The 26,610-nt window shown below is 39.0% G+C and overlaps 1 protein-coding gene across 1 annotated transcript; it reads right to left on the bottom strand.

Annotated features, from left to right (window-relative positions):
* Positions 1 to 674: 674 nt before the first annotated feature.
* Positions 675 to 25,960, bottom strand: DYNC1LI2 (dynein cytoplasmic 1 light intermediate chain 2). Its single transcript, XM_084533357.1, has 13 exons — positions 25,684 to 25,960; positions 24,916 to 24,989; positions 24,365 to 24,481; positions 18,129 to 18,359; positions 12,238 to 12,401; positions 11,791 to 11,884; positions 11,114 to 11,249; positions 10,279 to 10,390; positions 9,819 to 9,878; positions 9,012 to 9,053; positions 8,472 to 8,589; positions 7,300 to 7,416; positions 675 to 2,154 (listed from the first exon to the last, which is right to left on the bottom strand). The coding sequence occupies exons 1-13, from the start codon at positions 25,776 to 25,778 to the stop codon at positions 2,048 to 2,050; spliced, it is 1,467 nt and encodes a 488-aa protein (XP_084389483.1). The 5' UTR covers positions 25,779 to 25,960; the 3' UTR covers positions 675 to 2,047.
* Positions 25,961 to 26,610: the final 650 nt, after the last annotated feature.

A 26,610-nucleotide genomic window follows, 5' to 3' on the forward strand; every position in this document is an offset into this window, starting at 1 on the left:
TACTTCAATTGTTTTAGCCATATTGCTAGAGAAAGTGCTTACCAGGTTAGATGGCAAAAATACAGTTTCAGACTGAGGTTTTCAAACTCTATCCCATTACAATCACACACTTTTCCAATTTTCCTGCCATGCCTTTGATGTTTTAGTTTCTCATCTCAGTTCTTAGTGTCAGAAGGACAGTGTAATTACTTCTGGTGTGGTAACTTGCAACTGGCACCCATTACACCAGGAAGTATATCCACCAGCTATCCACATTCTTAGTCTGTTACCTAGACAATTGTATAACTTCAGGTCATACCTTTTATTTAAAAAAGTAAAAAAAAAAAAAAAAAAAAAAAAAAGTAAAAAAATATTTTCAACAAAAAACTGGCACAAATAACATGCTTATGTTAACAGTTGTCAAAGAGGCAAGTAAATACTCTTAGCTTCCTAGATAATGCTTAGACAGAGTTAAAAGAAGAGCCTCTTGATATAACATAGGATTTGAAGTTAACATCCGGTACTGTGTTAGTGGTCAAACTAATTCTGTATATTTAAGTAACAGTATATATTAGGGAAGTTATATCCAGACATCAGATTTAGTACAACAAGTTCATATCAATAAAAAGTAAACTCTGCATAATTCAAATTGTGGTTTTTCCCTTCAACATTAAGAGCACAGAATATGCTTGGTATTTTTAATTTATGGTAGTGTGTACATGTAAAACAAGCATACCGTATATAAAATCAAAGTGCCATTTCAGTAACCATAGCAGTTTTGTTTGTTTTTATAGAATGATGGTTTTATGTGACCATAGACAGAGCTCCGTTACAGCAACGGGGACAACCACAACCCATCTTTCCAAATGAAATGCTACATTTAAAAAAATGCAAAACAAGTTATCAACTATGTTCATCATTTACACATTCGTGCTTTTTAGGTTACCTTCAGATTTGGAGTTGGCTGCACCTGCAGCAGATGTAGTTGGAACAAGGGCCTTGAAAGCTTTTTTAACAACTTCCACAGGTGTAAGGCAGGAATCAATCTTAGCTTAGTAGCTAATATTTAGTTACAAAAAGTAAGAAAAAAATACTGAGTGTTCTGTAGCACATTTCATTTTGGGAAAATGATACGTCACCCACCATTCTTCATAGGCTAGCCTCTTGGCGTAAAAAAGGCAGAAGCTATCAGAAAACAGGACTTAAAATTAAATACAAATTGCCAAACTACCGACTTTAAAATAAAACCAAACAGTGACTGTTTGTACTACAGTGCACAATAAGTTCAAGCACCTTCTAAAGACACGCTGTGCCAGGCACTTGGATCTAAACAAGTTATAGTTTCTCCCTTTGTCAGCTACACCAGCAAGGGCATCCACACTTAGACTTTTTTTTTTTAAACTAAAACAAGACTTATAACAAGAATAAATTCCCATGATGCTTAGTGTTTGGCCTGGAATTCTCCAATGTAAAGTAGTCTTTTTAAAACAGTGATTATTTACCCTATGTGAAACACAGGATTTAACAACATTGCTCCTCTCCAGTCAATCCAACATTCTAGTTTCTTACTGACCCAAATCTGTTTCCCCTTTTAGGGCTCCATTCCCTGCCCAGGCTTCTTTCACTTAATTAGTTTTCTGTTACAGCACCACCACCACCTTTCCAAGTATTTAATGCATTTGCAAACATATGAGTAGCCAATTCCAGTAACTCTGAAAGATTTCATTTCTCTTCCTTGTCTTCTGTGCAGTCAGTAGTATTATTTTAGTAAGAATTCTGCATTTTACTTCTCTGTGCTCTTCACAACAGGAAATGCAGCTGCACCTGCTTACCTCAAAAACCAAAAGAATTGCCCTATATAAACTCTAAATGGTTATCTTATACTGAGGGATTTTATATGCAAACTTCCTGAATGTGCACTTTTTACTGGGACAAGGCAATGACATAGTAAGCTCATTTCCCCTGCCCCAAGAAAACTGATAGCATCTGCCATAGCAGAAAATTCCTGGTCTTATCAGATCAATATACATAGTTATTTGGTCATTTACATATGTGTTTTTAAGTGCTATCAAGCTTCATTCTCTGTTGGAGGAGAGTTTGTTGTTACCATAGAGTCTGGTTTGCGAGTCATCCTATCCAATTCCTCCTGAACATTTGTCAAAACTGTTTTTTGTCCTAAAAAGAAAAAAAAAAAAAGGCAAGGTTAATGCAATCTCATTTCAATGAAATGTTCTTACTGATGAGTACAATTATTGATAAAATCATTTGTCAATGTCAATATAGTACTTAATTGCTTGTTGTTTCCCTACCTACCCAAGAACAGAGCCTGAGTAAATGCAATGCAGTATCTACATAAAAACCAAGATTTGATTCACTTTAAGGAGACAAAATGCTGAATTATAGAAAAACTAAGCATCAAAATATCTGTGACATACTTTAGAGCAATTGACATTTTAAAAACAACCACATATAGACTTTTCTATAAAAATCAACTGTATACAATTCTATTATTAGTACACACAGCAAGGAATTTATTTAAACCCAGATTTTAACCACAAGCTCTCTGAGGTATGTAGGACACCTGCTACAAAAATCACATTTGTTTGGTCATACTTGCTATGTTTCAGTATTAAACAACTAACTCTTTTATGTCTGCAGACAATGTTTCCCTTAAAAAGGGGGACATGAATTGCATATTCATTTAATATCTCAGAGCCATCATTTCAAAGGACTTCTTCAATTGAAACCAGACATACTGAAGTATTTCATGGAACAGCATTTCTTACATTTTTATATTAGACTCAAAGCTTTTTAACAATTCTCCAACTGAACTACAGTTTAATTCCCTCATTCTGAAAATTACAAACCCACGGACAAATTAATCACTAAAATTGGAACATTATATTCTAATGCTCAAAGCATACCAGCATTTAAGATTAAAAATCTATATTTTTAGGCAAAAAGTAGATTATATAACCATGTACAGCTTCCTTACATAGCCAAAGAATTTAACAAGCATCTGTTTTCTAGTTCAAATGTGTGTGAAATATTAGGTGGATTTTTTCCAGGGTACATGCTGAAAACATTAGGAAGGCAAGATTTGACTGTTAGAGATTTAAGTGTTTTTTCCAAAGTACAAAGACATAACTAAGTTAAAAGGCTACCTTTAATCACCGTAAAGGTTTTAGATTTAAACTCTAATCATAAGCCATGGTATTCTTAATAGGATCTATTCAAGGCATCAGTAAATAAACAAAAATAAAAAATTAGTAAATTAACTGTAACATATTTGTAACACAAAAAACTTCCTTTGTAGACTAATGGCACCTTGAGTCAGGAAAAAAAACCCTCTCAGATATAAGTAGGTCTAAACATAAACTGTGGCATTTTTATGCCAAATGAACTGAATCCTTAATTTTCCAAAATAATACCAAGCAGCTGTCTCCTGCAACTACCTCATGTTACACAAGTAAGCCATTGCTAAGCTATTCAGTGACATGTAGGTTCACATACTCCCATTTAGTGCCACCAGAAGTGGTCACTTTTCAACCGAGAAGAAATATACAGCTGTGATTAAGAAAATGAAAATTTACTCTCCATTATAAATTGAATTGATATTTGCTCTCACTTTCCCTACAAGAGTATTGTCCAAGATGGTAGTAGCCTTAGTCAATTAGATCTGTGCTATACAATTGTATGCATTTTCCTTCCCAGAATGGAGTGAGAGCCAAGAACCCTAGTTCTTCACCTTTTGCACAGAAAGGGTAAATGCAACCTTAGAACGTGGAAGCATCTTCTTGTATATACAAATAAATTAACTTTTTATACCAACAAGTCCATGAAGAAAAAAAAAAATCCAGCACAAAAAATCCAGCACAGAACCCATCATTTGAAGCTTTTTGAGTTATCAAGGTTTACACATGGAAACAGACAGTCCAGCAACATAAAAGCATGTTGGACATGTGAAGTTGCGCAGCATGGAAACAGACATGACATTGCATTTGAGAGAGTTCTCTCACATAAGAGTTGACACTTCATAAACCTATCAGTTCGGCTGACCAGTATGTTGAAATCTGTAATGTCTCCCTCAACCTACCATAATCTCGAAATTCCAACCACAAGATATGCATAGTGGTGGGAGAAACGGATGGTTTCCTTCAAGCAAAATGTTTTCAGTGGCAACCTTCTGAAAACTTAGGTTTCTTCAAAGAGTTTAGGTTAAGCACTTAAAATTTCCACAAAGATCATTTCAGTACATTTATTCACACAGAACAGGCTGCCATAAATAAGACTTCCTAATCCCACAAGTCATTTTAAAATATCCTCCTGAACTCCTCCACAAAAGAGCAAGTAATCTTATCACCAACACCGGGTGCCTTATAAACACAATGAGAGCTTTTCAGATACGAAGGAGTGCTTACCTTCTCAGTACTGTTTAATTATGTCATAGTTGAATGTAAGATGTGAGAACATCAGCTGACAAGGACCAGGCATATCCTCTCATGAGTGAAAGTCGACTGTTCTGTTCAGAAAGTCAGGGGACGAGCACAAGCTGCCAGCTTGATGCAGCCAAGAAAAGCCAACCGCGATCTTGAGATCATTCAGATGTACTTTCAGCAAAGAGAGATGCTGCAGCAGGCACTACAGTGAAATTTATCTGGAGTGCTGCATAAAATTCTAACCACTCATGTTGGAGAAAAATAAGCCAATGATGGCAATGAATGAAGAAGAAACCAGCAGGGAAAAGAGATGAACTCTAAACAGAAGGCTAGAGGATAAGTTGTCTAATTTAGTCTAACAACACAAAAAAGTTAAGAACTGATATGACTGCTGTCTCTAGATGTCTCAGGAGAGGAATCATCTATTTAAATTAGAAGTTAATGCTGGCAAAAGAAAACTACAGTCATTAGTCATCTTTGAAAACTCTTGAAACACACAGGATGTTCTAGAAGACTGCAAGATGAGAGCCCGTTATAAACTAGTTAGTTTTTACTCTAGTATTTCTCCAGAAACTGCAACGACGTTTTAGACGCTTACAAACAGCCTAGCAGCACAATAACATGGATCTGTTACCAACAAGCTGTGTCAAGCCAATCAAGATTTCTTTCTATCATAGGATAACAGCTCCTGTGGAGAAGGGAGAATAGTTGATACCATCTCACACAACCTTCATGTAAATAAACTAGAAAAAAGAAGTCTTGGTATTTCAGAAAAATGAACTACACACCCACAAAATAACCCACTAATTATCCATATTGTTGTTTAAAAATAGTGACTAGTAATCTACCCTGTCCAACTGTTGAATTTATCAGATATGCCAGCAAGCATGCTCAAAGACACCACAAAGAACTCCAAATGACAGGACTGGAGGTAAAAAGCTATTTCTATAAATTGTCAATGCTGTGCGTAGTAACAGAATGCAAAACGACGATGAAGCAAAAAACAGCGCCTTTGGAAATACTAAGGTCATTTGATACAGACTATCAAACATACGATTAGGAGGCAGAAATTACATTAAAGTTGCTGTTTTGCTGTAACAAATCCTGATTAATATCATACAGACAAAAAGTCCTAGCATCACGCTGAGATGTCTAAATATGAGCACAATATATAACACAGATTAAGTTACCCCTACTTAGGGCTGACAAAGCCTTGTCTGAAGCACTGTATTCCTCTCTGAGCATAGAAATTAACAGATCTGAGGAGGCAGTCCACAGAACAGTAAGAATTATCAGAGCCATAGATATGCCCTATGAGGAAAGGCTGACAGAAGTCTGTTTCTGTGGTCCAGAGTCACAGGACAAATGCTAACAGTTTTTAAATATTCAGAAGACTGCTGCAAAGAAATATGGGATACACTGATCTCTGCCTCCCTTGAGCAAGACAAACAGTGCTGAGATAAAGAGATGCTGACTGTAAGAAAGAAAAAAATAAGAACTGGAACAGACTTCCTGGAAAGATGACATTACATCTATTATTTCCAAGTTTGTTTCTTTTCTTTTTCATCACCAGTCAGGAACTTCATAACTGATTATCCTTTAAGTAAAGAACATGGATGAAATAACCCCTGACCATTATGTCTAACTGTTTTTATAGAAGTAGGACAGTTTAAGAGCATGATGCTGCTCTGGATGAAGCGGGGGGTGCCCTTCAGTGTTTAAACGAAGAGGGCTCTCTAGCTTGAGGCAGAAATTAGTAAGTGTGATTGTAACATAGATAAAATTATATTAAGCAAATAAAGTGAGAATGTAACACAAATATTTTGTTTTTACTTTTTTAGTAAATAAATGTAATAAGATCTATTTAGGAGATTTAGAAAAATTTATTATAAATGGAGGGGAAAAATACAGTAGACTTACCCTAAGTCAAATTCTAGCCATTTTTTGAGCTTTCAGAGTATGAAATGTCACGTAAAACTCCTCCCAATTAAAAAAAAAAAAAATTCTTCTCCACTGACTCCACAGATAGTTTCAGGACCTCTTAATAGTTACATCCTCACTGTCTGGTATAAATTTTCTTTTTAAATCTCACAATTTCACAAGTCTGAGATCTGAAGTAGAACATCTACCAAAAACTTAGTACTGAAATCATTCTAGAAGTAAGCTCCTTAATACAAGTGGTGGTGGGAATGCCAATACTGAAAAGGAACAGCTAAGTAATCAACAAAGAAGTGGATTTCTAATATTGGGTGGAACAACCATACACTTTAGAGCACCTAATTTTCTATATACTATTCTGACGGTTTCTCTTATTTCCACCTAAAATAGTGTAATTGCTCATCAGTAAATGTCTCATACAATACAGTCACACACACATACACAACAAATCCACTCAATCAGTTATAAGTTGGGTTGGATCACAATCAAATAGTAGATACTTAACAACAGGATAACCTCAAGCTGCCATAACAAGCAATTTGTTTAATCTTGAACTCTGGAAAGATTTCAGTAATTTGATTGGAAACTACACACTAAACCAAATAAAACACATTTCTTTCAAGCAGCAGTTAAGTGTCAGGAAGGCAAGGAATTCTAATGTAAAATATTAGCATCTTTTGAATACAATCAAGAATCAGATGTCATTTATATCCCAGCAGTACAATTTCACTCAGAGAGATGAGTTACAGCAAGTTTAACAGAAGCCCTGAGTCATGAAGTTGCAGTAATCTAATCCTTTAAGAGACTGCACATTTTGGCATTGTATCATCTGTCAAGCTCTGCCACTTAACTGAACAGCTTAAAGGATACACACATTTAGACCAATGAGGACCAAATAAAGTACTAAAAATACAGGAACAGACTGCAGTAACAGATCCAATACCTGATTTCTTTGCTGTACTTTGCACTCCTCCAGCACCAGGACTTCCAGGAGAACCAGTCTTTTTGCTCAAGAGACTGTTAAAGAAACTTGCCAAAACACCTTCGCTTGCAGCATTATCTAAACAAAAAACAAACATAAACATGACAGAATAGTTAATGCTGGTTAATGATAGAACTTTTTTTTTCCATACACATCTAACACTCTTACCAATCAAGGAAATAAAACTCAAATACAGGAAAGTCTCTCCCTTGCTCAGTTTTAAGCCACTAGTCCTTCTGCTTTCTTTGGCCAAGTCAGAGACGACTGAAAACACATTACTGCTCTTCTGGGATGGAGGGACACAAAATGTTAAGTTAAACATTTGTACCCATATGCTTTTTCTAAATGTAGAAAGCCAAGAAACAAAGTGTAAAGAATCATGGTGCAACTTAAAGATTTGTAAATCCATTTACAAATAAACTGCACAGAAGTTTTAGAACAGTCTTTCATGCTGCACTACTTTCCATAAACCAGAACTTAGTTACAGAGCAATGCCATGATCTGGAATTCGCTCAGTAAGTTATCCATTGTAAGTGAACTATGGTACTAAAGTGCGCAATTCAAAACAAATTTTTGTCCTACCTACTTCCTTAATGCACAGAGAGGGAAAACCATTCGATAACGCAGAGCTCTATTTTATGAGGAAAGGCACCAGTCAACAATGGGGAATTCCCATCTTAGTGCTGAAGAAGGGGGAAGGGTGCAATTTCCAAGTTATTTCAGGTACTAGAGAAAGTAACATTCTGGAGAGGATTTAGTAGAATAACAGGTTTAATTGTGGATTCCAGAATCAAGTATATCAAGTATAAACCTGTGTGGAGTTTAAAGCAGTTTCCACTCTAATAGTCCAACTGATTTATATAATAAATATATTTAGGCAACATAAACAATAAATGTATTTGAACTCTGTCCCACTGCTTGGCAATAACAGAACTCAACTTCAAGTTACAGAAATTACAAAGAATAAAACAAAACTAAAAAAAAAACCCTGCATCTACACCATAAATTCATTCTTGTTATTAAATTGACATTATACCATTAGTAAATAAATTCCAGAGTCCTTCTGCAAAAGAGGAGTGTTTCTTCTAAGGGAAACACCACATGAAAAAAAAAAGTAAAATGCTTATTCATACTTTTAATATTTGGATCTGGCTTCTTAACCGATGTTATTGGTGAGGCACTGGGTACATTGGCGGGTCCAGCTCTGCCTTGAGTTCTTGGGGATCCTGCAGGCCCTCTTGCAGGAGATTCCTTAAAAAATTCCAAATCACTTAATTAAACGGACTACTTACATAAAGCAAATGCAACATTGCGTACAAATTACTTTTTTAACCTTTGTATTGGCACTTTTACCAATGGAGAAAAAATATATTCATATCAACACAGGCTATTTTGGGCACGTGCCTCCACTAAGAGAAAGAATCAGCGTAGGAAATTTTCAGTTCAAAAATTATCACATATTTTTAACGTTTCCACAGTGAGTTAGAATGACGTAATTTTTAAGCAACATCATAAAATATCGCCATATATTTCTGCATTTTCCACTGTTTGGAAAGATTATATATCTGTAATTACATGCTACATTTATAAAACGAGCTTCTGCGTGTTAGAATCATTCCCTTTTCCCTAGAAAGGAACAAAACACCTCCTACTCTTCTCTTGGATCTACTTACTGATGCTCTTGTAGGCGTTGCTGGCTGTTTGGCAAGGAATGACTGCAAAAACAACATATTAGGAATTTTAATTATTTTCCAGAAACTACGAAGGAATAAAATACATTGAAGCTGACTAACCATTAATTTATTTCATCATTCACTTTTCTTATATTTATAGACTTCCTCTTTGATATTTATATACTTCCAAACTTTACTACTAGAGGAAATACCACTAGTTATAAAGAAAAAACATGCCTCAGTCCTTTTTCTTACACAGCCATTCCAGAACTACAAGCCAGAACCACAGATACTCAAGTCTGCAACCTCTATGATATTTATAATCAATTATAAAGAAATCTGTTTTTAGGGAGGGTTGTTTTTTTTTTTTTTTTTTTTTTTTTAATAGAGCTGTTGTTATAAACATAAGAAAATAACAAGATACAGCATGGACAAATTTGACACGTTAAAGTCTTTCAAGCCTCCAGCTCTAAGAAATCTGCAATGCTAAGACATGTTTTTCAAGTACTTATATTTTACAGATCAACCTATGTATGTTGTGAAATTTCAAATGATCTTCTTACTCTTCTCCTTTGGAATGTAAATGATTTCTGTTTTGATCATACTTCCAGTTTGCCGAGTGGCTATATTTTCTAATTGTATGCATAAAATTATTATTTCACAATCACATTCAAATGTGAGAAGAGAAACTGAGAAGTTGTCGTCTTGTAAAGTAAAAAAGGAATAGAAAACTGAAGGCATCAATGGAGAACTTCAAGTAAAATCTTATTAGTAAGGATTTTTTTTTTTTAATTCTTCCATTCTTACCTGTTGCTTCATAAGAAATACTTGTTCATCTTCTGCTGCCAGCTCTTTATCATGGACTAACTGTTGAAAAAAATATTTTTCTTATTAGAAACAAAACCTGAAATTACTGTGAAGTCTTCTGGCTACGTGATAGCCTCAGTTACGTGTCTGTATGTGTAAACTGCTGAAGCCTTAGAACAGTATTCTGTTTTCAAAAAGCATTTTTGCATGGCACATCCAGAAAGGTTAATGTGCAATGGATATTTTTGGACTGCCTTTGATTCACTAGAGTGAATGACTGCAGTGTTTGCTTGCAGTATCTCAAGCTAGTGGAAAATGAAAGCCTGATGTTTTACACATTTGGATACAGGAAAAAAGTAAAACAGATTTAGAGTTTCTCAACATTGTACTGTTTGCCTGACTGGCTGTTAATAACTGATTTGTCAGAGGACAGCGGAGGGAAAAGTTCAACCTTTCCTACCTTTCTTACAGGAGGTTTTACAATGAAGTCTTCATATGCATCTTCTGGTTTCACTGTTGTGAAGTTTTCATGTAGAATGGCAATTTTCTTTTCATTGTCCCAACCAGCAGGTCTACAAAAAGAATTGAAGGAAAGCTTTGCCTTTTGAGCCACAGAAAATATGTCTACAGAGACCAATCGTTTACTGCCCGCTACCTAAACAAGGCAGTCTTAGCCAAGGTCAGTCCTAATTCTCAGCTGAATTCTCAAGTAATATGCACTACACTTACTTAAACCATGGCTTCATAAGACTCACATAAGATCATTTTGAACATTACAAGCCATTCAGGTTTACTTATTTTTCCTTTCAGAACCAGCCTGTATACTCCAGTTATCTTTTATCCAAAGTAACAAAACCGAAAAGGTGGTGCATGAAAGATACTTCTGATTTGCTGGAAGTACAACAGGTATGTACTGAAGTCCCTCAAAAGATGTAGTCAGTCACTTCAGTTTAAAACAAGACTAAGAATAAATAATGAAAAGAGGTATTTAGAAGTATATCACAGATATGAAAAACGGCTAAAAACTGCAACACCTAAAAACTCATTTATTTCGTTGAATATTATTTTCAAAGGCTACTTTTGCAATGTGGACCTTCTGCTCATCAAAAAAAAATAAGAAAACAAAGATACTTGTTTAAAGTACCTAAGTTAAATTTAGCATAGCATTTCACATTCAATTTCCAGCTTAAAAACATAATGTACCAAAATAATTGATGTAGATCCCTCATCTATGTGTAGAGTTCAATATGACCAGTTCAATATGATTTCAGATTGTTTTTTTACAATGGACTTACATAAAAACTGCATCCTTTTCTACCACTAAGGCAGGTGTGGTAAACTGAAAACCGTATGTTTTATGTACAATGTACTTATACAACAGATCAAGGTTCTTTTCCTCCTTAACCGATGTATAAATCAAGGCAGCTCCATCTGATTACTTATTTAAGGAAAAACATGTAAGATACAGGTTTTAAATGACATTAGTAATTTTAAAACAGAGGTCTAATGGTCACGTATCTACTAGAGCTACATTTGAGAAGTAATTAAACACAAAAGCTATAGCCATTTAGCATTTGGGGAAAGGAAGGGGGGACATACACAGAAGTTACCTACTCTCCCAGGCTCTTAAAAACTGTAAGTTCTGAGGGAAAACAAACAAGCAACAACAGAAGGAAAAAACACACACACAACCAAAGAAAACCAACCCCACCCAAAAAAGAAGAACACCTTACAAAATAAAAGACAAATCTTTCATAAAAGAAGAAAAGCTCAAAATCCCATGCACAATTTCAAAACTGTAATTTTATACATCTTCAGACATTTCTAAAACAACAAACGCTACTTAATAAATACCTAAATACCAAGCAATTCTGAAGTGCAATTTCTCAGATTGATTTTATGCACAATTCAACACTAAAACATAATTTTCTTGCTTCCAGATTTCAGTAAATCTCTTTAGAGGAAAGGATACACTGTAAGCAGAATCTACGAATGTGTGACTGAATGAAGTCAAAGTGTTCTTCTCTGTAATCATGTTCCTTCTCTAGTACACTCACTGCATCACACTGGAAGAAAAGGATAAAGAAAATTATTACCAGTAAATATATATAAGTATATAATAAAAATTAAAAAGTAAAAAATTTAATACCAGTACATGTCTACGTTTTCCTTAATGTTCTGAAGACATTTACTCTCATCCTTTTGTTCTAAAATGCCAACAATAAAACAAAAGATAAACTAATTATCATATAACTAAATAAGGTTATTACCCTTCTGCAAAACTAAAAATAGATACTGACGTCAGGAAATTACTTTTAAAAGAAATCTAGAATTAATTCAGCATGTCTGTATAAAGCAGAGGTTCTAAGTGTCGAGTAATTAAACTTCTCCACAGTGGCAAACACAACTAGAAACTTACTTTTGTACAAACTACCAGCACAGGAATACCGAGGTTGTGAGTCAGCACATTTTCTCCAAGTGGTAAAGAAACATTTTCATCCTCTTGGCCAGAAGGGCCTCTTCTCTGCGGTGATCCTTGGTAGCCTTCTTCAGGTTCTACATACTCTTGAAACTCCTTTATAACTATAGAGATAGAGATATTTGTAAGACAAAACAAAGGAACTAGTTTTTTGTTTGTTTGTTTAAGAAAAACAGAATTAATATGACCTAAAGTGATTTTATCTATTCCTACCTAGAAACCTTTACAAAGTAAAAGCTCAAGCCTGGCTGCCCCTTCAAACACAACTCTCCTCCCCCAGAATTTACAACAAGGTAAATCAAATGCAATTTGGGGCCATTACACATCAGCAAAACTAGCTGCAAGAGCTATGGTATACACAAATGCACATTTGTCAGTTCAATACATTTCATTATAGTCGAGTTCCCAAAAGAAAATGTAAATTTAGCTTAGCAACCTAACCTATACTCTGTGCAATTTGCATCTGGTCTTGCAAGAACGCATGATGAAAATGTAAACGGGCACAGAAAACAGCAAGCTGAAACAGCCACTTGTATTGTACTAAACTTAGAAACTACTACTCGGTTTAAGTTTCTGTTACTCTACATTTCTGTTACACGAGCCAAATGCTAGAAATATAAAATATACACTGCATAAATACATACTCAGTGACTTGTAAATGTTATCTCAACAGACTTAATTACATTCTGCAAAACTACCACAGAGTCCAGAGAAAATCAGATGTGTTTTCTGTTTTTATTCTGTGGATGAATGTTCCAAAATAGCAAATACTATCACACACTGAAGTGCCTAAGAAATAGTATTATCACCATTTTGGAGGCACATTGGGACCCACACGGTCCTTTATCAAAGCTGGGCTGCAACTTAGTCCCTGAATGTCCATTTTGAGGATGAAAGCCAGAGAGAGCCCAAGCAAACCTGCCCCAGCACGGTGCATCCCAAAGGTGCTGCCTCGCACCCCAGCCCCAGGCCGCCTCCTGGCTGAGCCACAGGGAGCGTGCAGCACAGGGGCACGCAGAGCTCCACGACTTGCTCCTGTGAAGGCACCTTTATTGCACAGAGCATCACTAGAGCTATGGTGAGAGCAGACTGCATGTACAGTGAGGAGAACTCTTGGTAAAAGCTCCGAATCTCCAGCACATTGACAAAGAGATTGTTGTTCGGTACGTGCAGCCACATGACAGGGCCATCCGATATCTGAGGTTTGGGAACCCGTACAGCCTCAGAAGTTTGTAATGCAGAGCCTGCAGTATGAGGTCATTGCACCTTTCCAAAATAAGGAACATTTCTTTGACAGAACAGGATGTGGAAGGAAGCACAAAGCAGAAAAAACAATCCTGTTCCAAGCCGCACAATCTACAGTTTTCACCAGAAATATCAAATTGTGTCATTGTTGTGGGAAACAAGAGAGCTCAAGTCCAGAGCAAAGCTTAAAAAAACCTTTAAATATGGACTTCAACCATCAATTCAGTATCTCCCAGGAACCAATTAACAAAAAAACAAAACACTGAATCCAGTTACTTTTAAAGCTGGGGAGGCAGTGCCTTCTGGTGGAGAAGAAACTACAATGATTTTAAAGAGATGTTTTCCTCTAGTACTGGTTCACACCCACTAACTGGAAATGTAAACTATTCCCTTATATATGCTGCACATTAAATGTGCTTATTGACTGTCGTGGAAAGCTGGTTAATTCCAAAGCACTTAAGGAGAAAATGATAAAAAAGTTTTCATTTCATTAATCAGCCAAGCAGATTGTTCCTAGCTCAGGGTAAGAAAACAAACAAACAAAAACTACTGAAGTCAAGTATATTTCAGCAGTTCACAGAGTACCATTTATGTCCCCTGCAATCCTTCAGATAAACCTTGTTGCCTTCATCAGATGTGAGAGGACATTTGGCAATACTGGTCTCAATTTACTACAGCTTTATCATCAGACAATATTGGCTTGCTTGACTTCAGTCACAACAAAGGAGAAAACAAATGTTTACAAAGTTATTTAGTCATATAAAACCCCTCAAAGTTTGCGAAGGAAAAGCCTCCCCTGAAACCTACAGCTGACCCCGTGATACAAGCCGTCATTCAGGACACCAGCAGCACCCCAACGCTGAGGCTCTCAGCTCTTTGCTCCGGCCCAACACCACCATGGCAGAGCTGCCACCAGCAAGGCTGTGCCTCTCTCTCCCTGCAGAGCCACGCACGAGGGAACAAAACAACAAAACGGCTCCGTGGAGATGACTGCTGCTGTGCTGGCAGACAGGCAGCAGGCTGGCATCCATCCCTCACGGCGGCTGGAATGGCTACGGAACACACGCCCAGCTCCACTGAGCGAGGGCATCTGCTGAGCAAGTACAGCTGAGAGCAGGAAAAAGCAGTGCTGCAAAGCTCAACCTACTGGATCTTGCTTCCGTGCACAACTACTTCAAGTGGTTCACATGCCAGCTAGCGACAGGCTCCTGAACAACTTTTCAAGACTCCCATTCAATCCCGAGCCCCATTCAACATCTAGCCTGGTTAAAGCCAAGTAAACCTGCATCACACGTGCTATCAGACTACCTCTCAGCAACGATTTCTAGTAGAAATACAAGATCGTTTCTGCTACAGCGCATCTCTGCCTCACAGACATTTAATACTTTTTCTCCTTACCTCCCATTATTACTGTTACTGTCTCACTTTATCTCCACTCTCAGACTTTTAACGGACCTGAAATTCATCATGCATCCAAACAGACCACATAAACCCTTAGTTCCTCCCTTCTTTAAAGCAAGCTATAAACATTTTCTCCTCCACATAATCCACATTAGCTTTAGCTTAACAACTCCTTCAGCTCTATTTAAGACACAAAAAAGGCACAAAAAACTAATTCAGCCTGAGCAGGGGACACTATTTAACTCTCAGATAAACATTATTGCATTTGAAGCCTTTGGCTTTGAATGCAAGTATCTTGAATACCATTAATAACCACTTTACAAGTATATTTCAGTTCTGCACTTCCTAATTTTTATTAGTTGTTTTTCTGCTGGGTCGACATAAGTACGGAAGCAAAACATTGACCTTCCCTTAAGTAATTTAATGTCTTGTTCAAGCAATGATTTATCAGAATTAGAATATGAATTAAGCTAGAACATCGGAATTGACACAGTTTAAATTCACACTAGCAAAGCTTTTAGCAAGGCATTTCCGCAGAGCAGCTCAGTGATAGGGCTGTGTGCAGACAACTCAGTTCTTTGTATACTTAAAATAATTCAGAAAGAAACAGTTTCTTTCAAGGCTGCCTGTTACTTCCATACAGGTGTCCTGTCTCCCATTCTGGAAGCTCTCTAACACAAAGGAAAGGCTTCCCATGAAGCAGATGGAGCCCAGCGTCACCCACCCAGCAGAGCCAGGAGTCAGTATCATGAGATACTGAACACTTATCACAAGATACTGACTCGTGCAAACACAAGACAAAAGGCTGGGTGGAGAGAGGCCACAAAAAAAAACACCTTGAAAGCCAAGACAAGCAGTCCAAAGTTCAACTCCGTGAGGAATGGTGAGCTAACAGAAGGTTTTCTGGAAGCCGGTAATAACATCCTAGTGATGGAGAAACAACCTAGCAACACTTCACATGGATACTTGAAAATGTTCCCCTGCAGTCAACAGCAACTACTGATTACTTCAGCTGAGCGCAGTAGCTAGTGGGAGCACTGCAGACATCCAGCTTGGTCCACATGCCCAATTTACATCTAGAATCAAACAGAAGAACATATGGTCATATAAGCTGAAATCAAGAAATATATACGTGCCTTCATGTAGTGTTATGCTGCACTGGGGCTTTACTGGCACGAATTTAACACAGCTCTTCACTCTGCACCCTGTCCCTGTGTTTTCATTGCCCACTTTACAGCTGTGCTTCATCATCCTTTTTTTCCACTTTGGGCTATTGCCACACCGTGGATTCTCTACTTTCTAAGTGTCAGCATATCTCAGAAAGCATAGGGCAGGAGGATTTTAGTAAGGAAAGCTTTGCTGATGTAGACTTTTTTGAGGACTGTAGTCACAAAGCATTCTTCAGGCATGCATGCATTATATTCTCAAGGCAGCTATGCTAATATGGCCACAACTATAACAGGGATTTCTCAGGCACAATTTGCTGTTAAGAGAATTACAAGTTACGGTGACCAAAGTTTTGAGCTCACATCTGGCCTTTAAGTTCTGCAAGAAGTTAGAAGACATGCACTGGAGATGGTGCAACTCTCCTGCACAGCGACCATGAAAAGAAGCAGGAGGGAATTTTGGAAGAGAAGACATTTAGGCAGCCCCTGTTCTACCTGCATGATATTGGACTGAAGTTCACTGCTCAGCCATACGATGGCAGCAGAGTCCTACAAGCATGTAAAACAAATCCCGAAATTTCTTTTTCCCTCAACTCTATTTAAGAGCACGAGAAACTAGGAATTTTTAAGGTCCTTCCAGTTAGAAATCTCCAAGACAGCACTACTGGAATGCCTCCTGAGTTCTCCAAGCACGGTGCCAAAGCTTTGCCACAACTCTAACTGGCTGCTCCACATGGGGCATTCGTAGCGAAGGCTGAAAACATTTTTTCTCTTCAAAATTCAACTTCAAATGCACGGAGAACTCCAGATTTATTTTGATTGCCATGAAGTTTCATGTGACTCTTAAAAATGCAAATCAGGTTAGCTGCTGTATTTTGAGACCAGAACTGCCTTCCTCCCATTCCCCCCAAAATAATGCTTTTTCCCTTCCAAAAAAAAAAAATAAATATATATATATATATATATATATATTTGTTTTGCTTTTTAATATAGCCTGATGATCAAACCCCAGATGGTTTCAATCATTAAGTATAAACTTTTAACTAGTATGCTGTAGGCAGAACCCTTTTGGGAAAGCTGTATTTAACATTCAGAAAGGAGATCAGCTATACAAATACATCTGAATGCCCACATGCCAAACAGATTACAGTGCTCCCTAAAGTGAATCTGAGGAAGCTACTAGACAGTATTTGCAAGGTTTAAACACTCCAGTGCAGCCAGCAACCAACCCTGAAAGAAAAGAAAAGAAAAAAAAAAAAAAAAAAAGGCAACAACCACCCATAACCAGCCTGAATCTATAATTGAGTTGAAAAAGGAACATGTTGCTAAGGACCTTCCACTGAAGGAATTTACTTTGGAGTAATTCAATATGGATACAGAAAAACTCCCTAAAAACTCTCAAAACTAGTTTAGAAAAGAAAAGAGGCTGCTGAAAATAATACTGCAACAGCGACTGCTAGTGCCAAATTCTTTCCTGCCACAGATATGCCAGGAAAGAAGCCTAATTTATACAACATTCCTAGTGTCACAGGGTAGGAATGGCAAGAGTGAGATGTACCAGGATCATGGTCTGAGGCTCATGAAAATCGAGGGCAACGAGACCTACTGGAAGACAAGTACAGTACGGAATGAGACCTGGCTAGGATACCACAGTAAAGCAAAGCACTTTGCTACTGAACTTTGTCACTACTTTTAAAATAGTGATTCTATATAGCTAGCTTAAGAAACAGCCTTTTAAAAATTAAATCATCAAAATCTCATTTTTCCAAGGAATATAGAAAATTAATCCACCTGAAATGTTGTTAGCACAGCAATATCCTGAGAGTTCTTTTAAAGCCTAACAGTCTATTCAAATCTGAGTTGCCATTGTAACTTCAAAGCAATTCTTACTCTGCTCACTCTCGAAACAGTAATTTGAAGAAATTTATCATTACCAAAGAAAGTGGCAAAAGCTAGTTGGAAAAAAAAAAAAAAAAGAAAGAAAAATGGGCAAGAACGTAGGGATGCACAAACACTTACACTTCTGTTCCATGTCTCTCATCTCCTCAGGAGGAATTTTCAGCTTATCAATATGTTCTTGCAAGACACTGGCCCATTTCTGTAAAGACTCCATAACAGTCCACGGTCTAGACATATCTGCGACAAAGACCACTATGGTGTCTTGCAGGGATTCTGCAGAAACAGCAAACTTCAATAGCCCTTTATGGTATAAGTCTCCATCCAGAATCCAAACGTTACAGCGGGTATGATCTGAAAAGAAAAGGCACAGTTGAAGCTCAATTGATGCCAACTTGTTGCTTTGCTAGTCTGTAAGCAAACAGAGGAGTGTGCATCAAAGACCACAGCCCAGCTAGCAGCAGATCTTGATGGTTTACCTTTTAACTCAGGAACATATATAAATGCCCAAGTTATTTGGCAGATGCTTCCATTTGAGAGGACTTTTCTTAGTTCAGAATATTTTTAACAGGTAACTTCTGTTCTTTGGCTTTTCTTAATGACAGCTGACACAACAGTTTCTAGATACTGCACAGCACTCCTCAATTTAAGCACGGGTATTACAAGTAAATCAAGGATACACATAACACAAATGTAATTCCAAATTCTAAAGAGAGTTACAGTATAGCTGCGCTCAGCTGGGAAGCCCTAAGTGTCCCTCAGACACTGTTTTAACATACTGAAGACATCTTACAACAAAAATAAGCTGCAAACAAGATACAAGCAATAAGCAGCTTTGGTTTCTAGCACAGAAGTAGGAGGAGCCAAACACGGGATAAACATAAAGCCTACCAAACTTTAAAGCTGTGCTATATGCTCCTAATTCACAGTGACTTAACATTGGCTTCTACTTACAGCCTCTTTGTAGAATTAGTACTAGACAAAAGATTTGGTTTTTAGTTTTTGTGTTTCTCCCCACAGCATTTTGATAGTGATTGAAGAATTTTTGTTGAAACACGAGGGGAAATAATCAGCTGGAACAGACAGCTGGCATGAGAATTTTGGACCCAAACATGAACTTTGGCAATAAAAAAAAATTAAAAAACGGAGCATCATCTAGGAACCATGCTTCAGGCACTCTGGATAAACAATTCTCCTCAAATTAAAAAAAAATAAATAAAAAATTATATTATCCTCAGAAGCCTTCTCCTCAAAAAAAAAAAAAAAAAGCCAACTCCCTTTGTTTCTATCCACTAGACTCATCCTATTATCTTTTCCAAAATACTCTCCATTCTCTTATAGTTGTCCAGAGAGAACAATGGTTCTCTACAAGTATTACAGATGAGAGGTGAATTATGAATTATTATGTACTAGATCAGCAAACCAGTAACTGTAGAGTACATATTTTCAAAACTGCTGCAGGGCTTGCAGGGTTGATTTTTTCCTCCAGCTTGTTGCCCCCTGTATTTTCCTGTCATGTGCTCCAAACCTCTCAACTTCACACACTACATCCAGTCTCTGTGGCTGGCCTATCTTAAGGATCAGGTCATAACATAAGAATCCATCAGGATCAAAACCACCGTCTCTAGAAAAAGGCAAAAACTTGACTAGAGAGATTGGAAGGAGAAATGAGCACAGAAATACACATACAACACTTGCTAATAAGGTCTCCAACATCTCTGAGCAGCCCAGATTACATCAAGATGCTGTATGTGGGCAGTCTTCCTTTAGCATCTCTGTTATGCTCCTGCTTAAGTACTCCTAGAGTATCCTAAGTTATTCAAACATCAGTCATCACCAAATAGCCCAAAAATCATGTTTTTAACTTAAATATCTTACTTCCAATTGTGCACTTCAATGCTATTGTTTGCAGTAAACAAAATCGTTATTGTGTACTTAAGAAATACACCATGCAGCGATTATTTTCACCTTCCTTCTCCCCCCACTGCAGCAGACTGTCTCACTGATAACCAGCAACGAATCTCACAGCACTGGATGCACGAACTGAAAGCTGTTGGAAGGCTTCTAAGGACTGAAGGAAAGTCTGGTCAAAGTTTGGAAAAGAATAAGTGAAGCTAGAACACAATGTGAGCACAATCACAAGGGCACATCAAAGATCTCTTCAGGACTCTTACCCCTGCACCCCTTTGTGAATTCCCAGAAGCAAAAATCTACCAGTGGACAACTCCTTGGGCTTTCCATGAGCTACAGATTATTAGGAGACATTTGATAGCACAATGCCTTCTTGAAGCAAATATGCAAAGTTTTAAAGAACTATCTTAAGTCTATCCGCGATCTATGGAAACTTAAACTCTCAACAGCACTTTGATAGCTTCTTCTGTTGTGAGAGTCACAGGAAAGACTTTCACATCTTAGTAAGCAACAAAAATTTACAAACCCCTTAATTCACCGATTTTAAGTCACATATTAAGCCAAATTCTAAAGGTTACAAAGGTTTTGTTTACTAAACACCTTTGTCCTAGGGTTTAATTTCTACTTAACATCTAGAATAGAGTGGAACTAGAACACACAGCAGAATTACCGCTCAGATGAAATCCATCTGCCAGGGTGACTGCAAGCCCAAAGCCTAACGCTCACAGCACACGATGGTTGTTTTTTTGTTTGTCCGTTAAAGATAGCTTCATAGGAAAATAAAAGGTTTCCTCCTTTCTTACAAAGAAAGACAAGCACCAGGTACGGATTGGCAATTACATTTACTATAAGTATTAAACACTTAAAAATACAGTACTGCTTGTTCACAATTTGGCAAGGACTTGACGGCAAATTCAACTTTGTCAGCACCGCGTCAAGCTCCCAATTAGTCACCCGATGCAAATGTTAACTGGACCTTTCGTAACGCCTATGACATGAGATACCGAAACAGAGCAAACAATTATCAGATCCTGTTGGAATAACAGGTGTTGCTAACTAAAGACTATTAAAATAGCTGCCAAGATTACATTTTAAATCCTGTCAATACCTTATCCCTTGAGCCCTGAAAAGAGTTTCCTATCTCTGATTAATTTTGCTGTAGATGGTTGATTCTGTGAACTGCAACTACATCTTCTGTATTTATTCAAAATGTAGCAGTGGTAATTAGATATCATATCCCTTATCCAAGCCGTAAAGAGAAGCAAAATGGTGAAAAAATCATTTTCAAGAGAATGACTTTAAAGATCTTGACAAAAAAAAAAAAAAGTCTCCCATTGGAAACCAGTGTACCATCAGCACTTGGCTCACTCTGGAACAACCAGTTCAACTGGAACGTGTGCATGGTGTGACTGAGGCCAGTCCAAACCTGAGGCAAAGAAACAAGACTACTTGACTTTCTTACAAGGAGGAGCACCACAACAGAAGGGCTGTACCGCACCTGCATGTTTGGTACAGCCAGAGCCAACTCTATTGCATTTGGAATGTGAGGCAGTCCAACTCAAAAACCTCCAGTGTTTATAATTGCCTGCTAGCCCAGACATCACTGCTACCAAACCAGTCACCTGAGCAGCTGATACAGTTTGCCTCACTCCACTGCTGCACATCCTCGCTTCAACTCTGACCATAAGACACTCTGAAAGCTACTCTAGAAAAACGTATCCTGTAACAAAATGATGCAGAACCCCCCTTTATATCCTACCAATTAAGACCCTCTGCTCTCAAAAGTGAGCACAGACACAAGACATCTGCTCATCATAAAGTAAGGCAAGAAACTGAGACTTAACACATCCCTGGGAAACTCTACTAAGAGGAATCTAGGGCCTGAGCTCCAAGGTTATTAAATGTTCTATGTGAATTCTACAGTTAGCATTCTAAGTGCTTTCATCCAGATGAACTAAGGTGTCATGTATGTAGAAGCCATACGCTCCAAAGATATTGTACCTGAGGCTAATGATCTAGGAGAATCCTCTCAGGATTGCTTGTCAGGCTTCCCCAAGCCTCTTCTTGAACAAATGCCTTAGCCTAGGCACAACTGGGGATTGTACCCTAAGGAGAAGATTTTTCAGGCAGAGATTCAGTAGTGGACTTATTCTAAGTTATCCTGAGACCTAGGGACCAAAGTAGTGCATGTTACATTGAACAACTAACATCTGGCAGAAACAGAACTGAAGCAGCTAATTACCAAGGTAGTGGTGACATGCATCTTGGCATCCAAGCTAGCTGTGAGGCACTGCCAAGAAACAGGCAGCAATGGTGAAAACAAGAAGTCAGTGGACACCTGCATCGGGCACAGAGGTTCGTAAACAAACAAAACCAAAAGTGTTTTTATAAATTTATTTAACTTTTCTTAAATTTGTGTAACTTTTCTTAGCAGAAAAGACAAAAAGGAAACTAAATTATGCACCCTGTGTGAGCCAGCATGAAGTAGTAACTCTATGATTCTACTTTAAGCGTAGGACGAAGGAGGAGCCAGATTCAAATATCCCTTAATGAGGGAGACAGGAAAGGAAGGGGGAGAGGTAGAAATAAGAAGCAACACAGAAGATTTCCTTCAAGACTTCCAAAGGGAGGTAGATAATAACTTGGCACTATGACCAAACTATTTTACCCAGAAAGAATAAACTCTTCTGAAATGAGGAGAAAAAAGGTAAAAAGCAAAGAAGCCTTCCAGCATCTGGGAAAGGAGCTGACAAGATCTTGACTCTACTATTCCACTAGTTTCATCCGCAAGGATTGGCTTGACACCCATGGAAATCCTCGTGGTTTGCTGGTCTCAGAGACTGGGGTATAATAAAAAGCAGATAGCCTCAAAAATGGGTATGTGATAGTAAGCTCCTGATTACCTATCTTCAATTTTTTATGACTTCAAGAACTGTGGGACAATTATATGGGCTTGTTCCCACATCTGTGTCTGACCACACACACACCATGCAACAAGTTTAAAGAACCCAAGTGCGTCGCAGAGAAGTCAGAGTTAACTCTGCCTGCCAGGAGGTCCTGACCTACTTTGCTATTTATTTTGCTTGCTGATGACACCAATGAGACAAAAAGGAAAGAGGCAGATATTATTAGATCCTAACACAACCATGAAAGGGACGTGCAAAGATCTGAATTCTGCAGCTGAGTCTGATAAACTAAAAGGTCTCATTTTTTCCTGCTACTGGTACAAGAGTTCTTATGACAAGCTTCTCCCAATCACCTCAAATACTTATCACTTAGAGATACTCACAAACAGACCCAAAATAGTTCCAGAGTGGAGACATACTTGAGGTTTAATAGCACCAGTAAGAATAGCACACCCAGCAATCGCCTGCTTACAACAGCAAGAAGCTCGATGCCACAAGCTATCCTAACACCCCTACCGGCAGGCTTTTCACCCTGAACTATTTCCGCAGTACAGAAGACAATCATACACAGGGAGCAAGCACGTACAGTAAGAACCTCAAAAAGCGAAGAATGGCCTCAACATTGAAAATTACAACACACAAGATTTTTAGGAACTGCAAGGTCAGGTGGCCACTGAAGACACAGGCAATGTACTCATGTACTAACGGTGCCTCACTAGTATCTGAAGACAGTTTATTACCACAGGAGCACAGGATCAATCTCCATAACAACCAGACACATATGGTACTTAATCACTTATGCAGTACATTTCCATTTCCAAAATACCATTCTAGGATCTATCCAGTTCATCTTTCTTCAGGAAAGATGGATGAACCACCATCAGTGCTTTCCTCTTCAGCATTGGAAAATCACAATGTCACAAGTTGGAAGACCATCATTCCCAGTTTTGGGGGAGGGAAACTAACATGAAAAGGTCCAGCATTTTGCCCAAAATGAGATAGGCAGAGGAAGACTTAGGAGTGAGGATAATTAGCTCACTCTTCATTTCTTCTTGTCTCTAGCCTTCCTAACAATATCCTAACAGTATTCTCATTGTTAGACCTGCTTGTATCAGTCTCTTGCCTCCCATCTACTAGAAAAGATGTATCGTTAACAGCAACAAAAAGAAATACAAGGGACAAAGAGACAAGCTCCATTCTGAGAAAATAAAATCCTAATTCTGACTTATCTACTAACATATCTACTAGTAAGTCAACAGCAGGAAACATATCTACCCTAAAAGTAGATGGATCCTTAACTATATCAATAGCTCAAGTGTACTTTCGCCTCTTGCATAGGGGAAGTGTGAAATGGGTGAAAATGAGAAACTAGTCCAAACATAAAATGCATTTCACTTAAGAAAATGATATAGTTTATAAAACATACCCAATAATACTGGAACTAGGTACTTGGGTGTAATCCAAAATGCACTGATGAAACTGGAATTATAAAAAAGCTTGTCAGCTATTACTGAAAAAAGATTACATACAAAATAAACTTACCATCCCTGTCTTCATCGTGAATATTTAGATATAAGTATTCCAGTCCTCTTCCTTTTTTGCCATGCTCTGCTCCCTGTATTTTAGCCATAAGTGTGGTTTTACCAGAACCATCATCACCTGCCAATAAGTTTGTACAGAAAAAGAAAAAAAGAAAAAAAGAAAAAAGACAATTTCAGAATTAACTTTAACTTTGTAGAAAAGACTTTCAAAACACGCTTAGGAAATCAGAAGTGTTCTTGCATATTTTTGGACCACACTTACTGTATTATTTTAAGCGTTCTAGCAGAATCCAGCAGCTTATACCACAACAATAAGAAAGAAGCACTTCATTGTTCAGTATTACATTCCATTTATTTAAATATATCTTGTAAAACTAACAGAGTAAACCAGAAAAAAAATAAATCTACCAGCCTGAAGACAAGAATGCCATAGATCATATTATGTAAGCTAATTTTAACAAAGTGATGTGTCAATTTGTTCACATCATTGTTTTCAACATGCTTTGCTTCTTCCAAAAGAAGAAAACCCTCACGCTTGCATGTACTACTTACCAAAAACAAGAATATTTTTGCCTGAGGGCAATTTAGATCTCGACCGGGTAGAAACTTCGCTCAGTATCGAAGACCTAGAAAAAGAGCATCGTCCTCGTTAGGCTGACAGGCACACGCTGCACACAGGCAGCAGCACGCACCGCACCGCTCGTCTGACAGCGCTGATGAGCTCAGCAGATCTACACGGACCAATCCAGTCACATTCGTTCTATTTACAAACTGGGCTTGCTGCAGGTAAAGATTTGAGTTCATCTCAATAAAAGGCCTCCCCAGCAGCCTGTCACCTTTTTGAGGAAAGTTTTTGTGGCACCTTGAGCACGGGCACTGACGCCTCCCGAAGCTGCTCTCCCGCAGCGGAGCTCACGTTACGGCTCAGCAGTGCTTCCCAGCTGATGACTAACTCTTCCCACAATCCATTCCTGCATTTCACACGCGTTTCTTTTTCTTTTTAAACAGATAACTGACTGAAAAGCAACACGCCGACCCCCCCAGGCCCCCTCCCACAACCCCCCGATCGCCACCACCCAGCCGCCGGCCGTGCCCCCATCCCGGCCCCGTTCCCCCCCGGGCCGGGAAGCTCCTGGCAGCGGCTGCGGGCTGCGCTCCGCCACGGCCGGGACTCAGGGCTCGGGGCACCCGCCCGCCGCAGCAGGGCCGGGGCGGCGCCGCGGGGCAGGGGGACCCCGCCGTGACAGGCAGGGCACGCCCGGCTGGCGGGGCACGAAGGACGCGCGTGTGCCCCCCTCCGTCCCTCCGCCGGGGGCTCACCACAGGTTCTGCCCTTCCTCCTCCTCGCTGGGCAGCTCGGCGCCGCCGGGCCCGTCCGGCCCCAGCAGCTTCTTCTCCACCAGCACCGGCGCCATCTTGCGAGCCGCAGCCACAAAGAGTGACCTCAGCCGGGCGCGCCGAGGACCCCGCTCCTCCCTCTCCCCGGCCCGCCTGCTGCCGCTGCCGCCGCCGCCCGCTGCCGCCGCGCCGCCCCCGGCTCCCCGCTCCCGGCTGCGCCCTGCCCGGCCCGGCGCTGCCCCTCGCGGCCGCGCAACCGCCCGCAGCCGCGGCCGCGTCGCGATCAGGCGGCGCCCGGGCAGCCCCGGCAGCGCCTCCGCCCTGGGCGGTGCCTCCCGCGGCGGGGGGCGGCCCTCGGCAGCGCCCCCTGGTGCCGCAGGGTGAGGCGCGACGGGGCCACAGCGCTGCCCGGGCTGCCCGGGGTGAGGTGTGAAAACTCCGGCCATAGGTGTAGTGAGAGGGCTGGAGTAACGCTCGGAGATTCGCCCCCATTTTCTTGCACTTCTCCGATAAATTTTGTTCTTCTACTCGTGTTACAAAACAATTTCTTTTTTTTTTTTCTTTTTTTTTTTTTTAAATACTTTTTCTGAAATTCTTTCCCTCACACCTGGGCAGTAACCACCAGGCACTTGGACTTCTCAAAGCATGAGGTAGCATAAGAAGTCTAAAAGTGACATGAATGGGTCTTACACAACTATATTACTAATAACCATTCCGTGTGCATTTCAAAGCAGTTTATACAAGAAAATACAATTACCCAGAGTCTTCGATCACTTACTTTCAGACAGATGAATCGACTTGCACAAATTCATACAACACGTCTCTACTCGCTCCCAGTCATGACTCTCCCTTGCTGGATTTTATAAGAACGTTTTAATGATGCCTATTTCAGCAATTTTCATTACGAGA

The sequence above is a fragment of the Aythya ferina genome, assembly GCF_964211825.1.
Source record: "Aythya ferina genome assembly, chromosome: 12".
Lineage (NCBI taxonomy): Eukaryota > Metazoa > Chordata > Aves > Anseriformes > Anatidae > Aythya > Aythya ferina.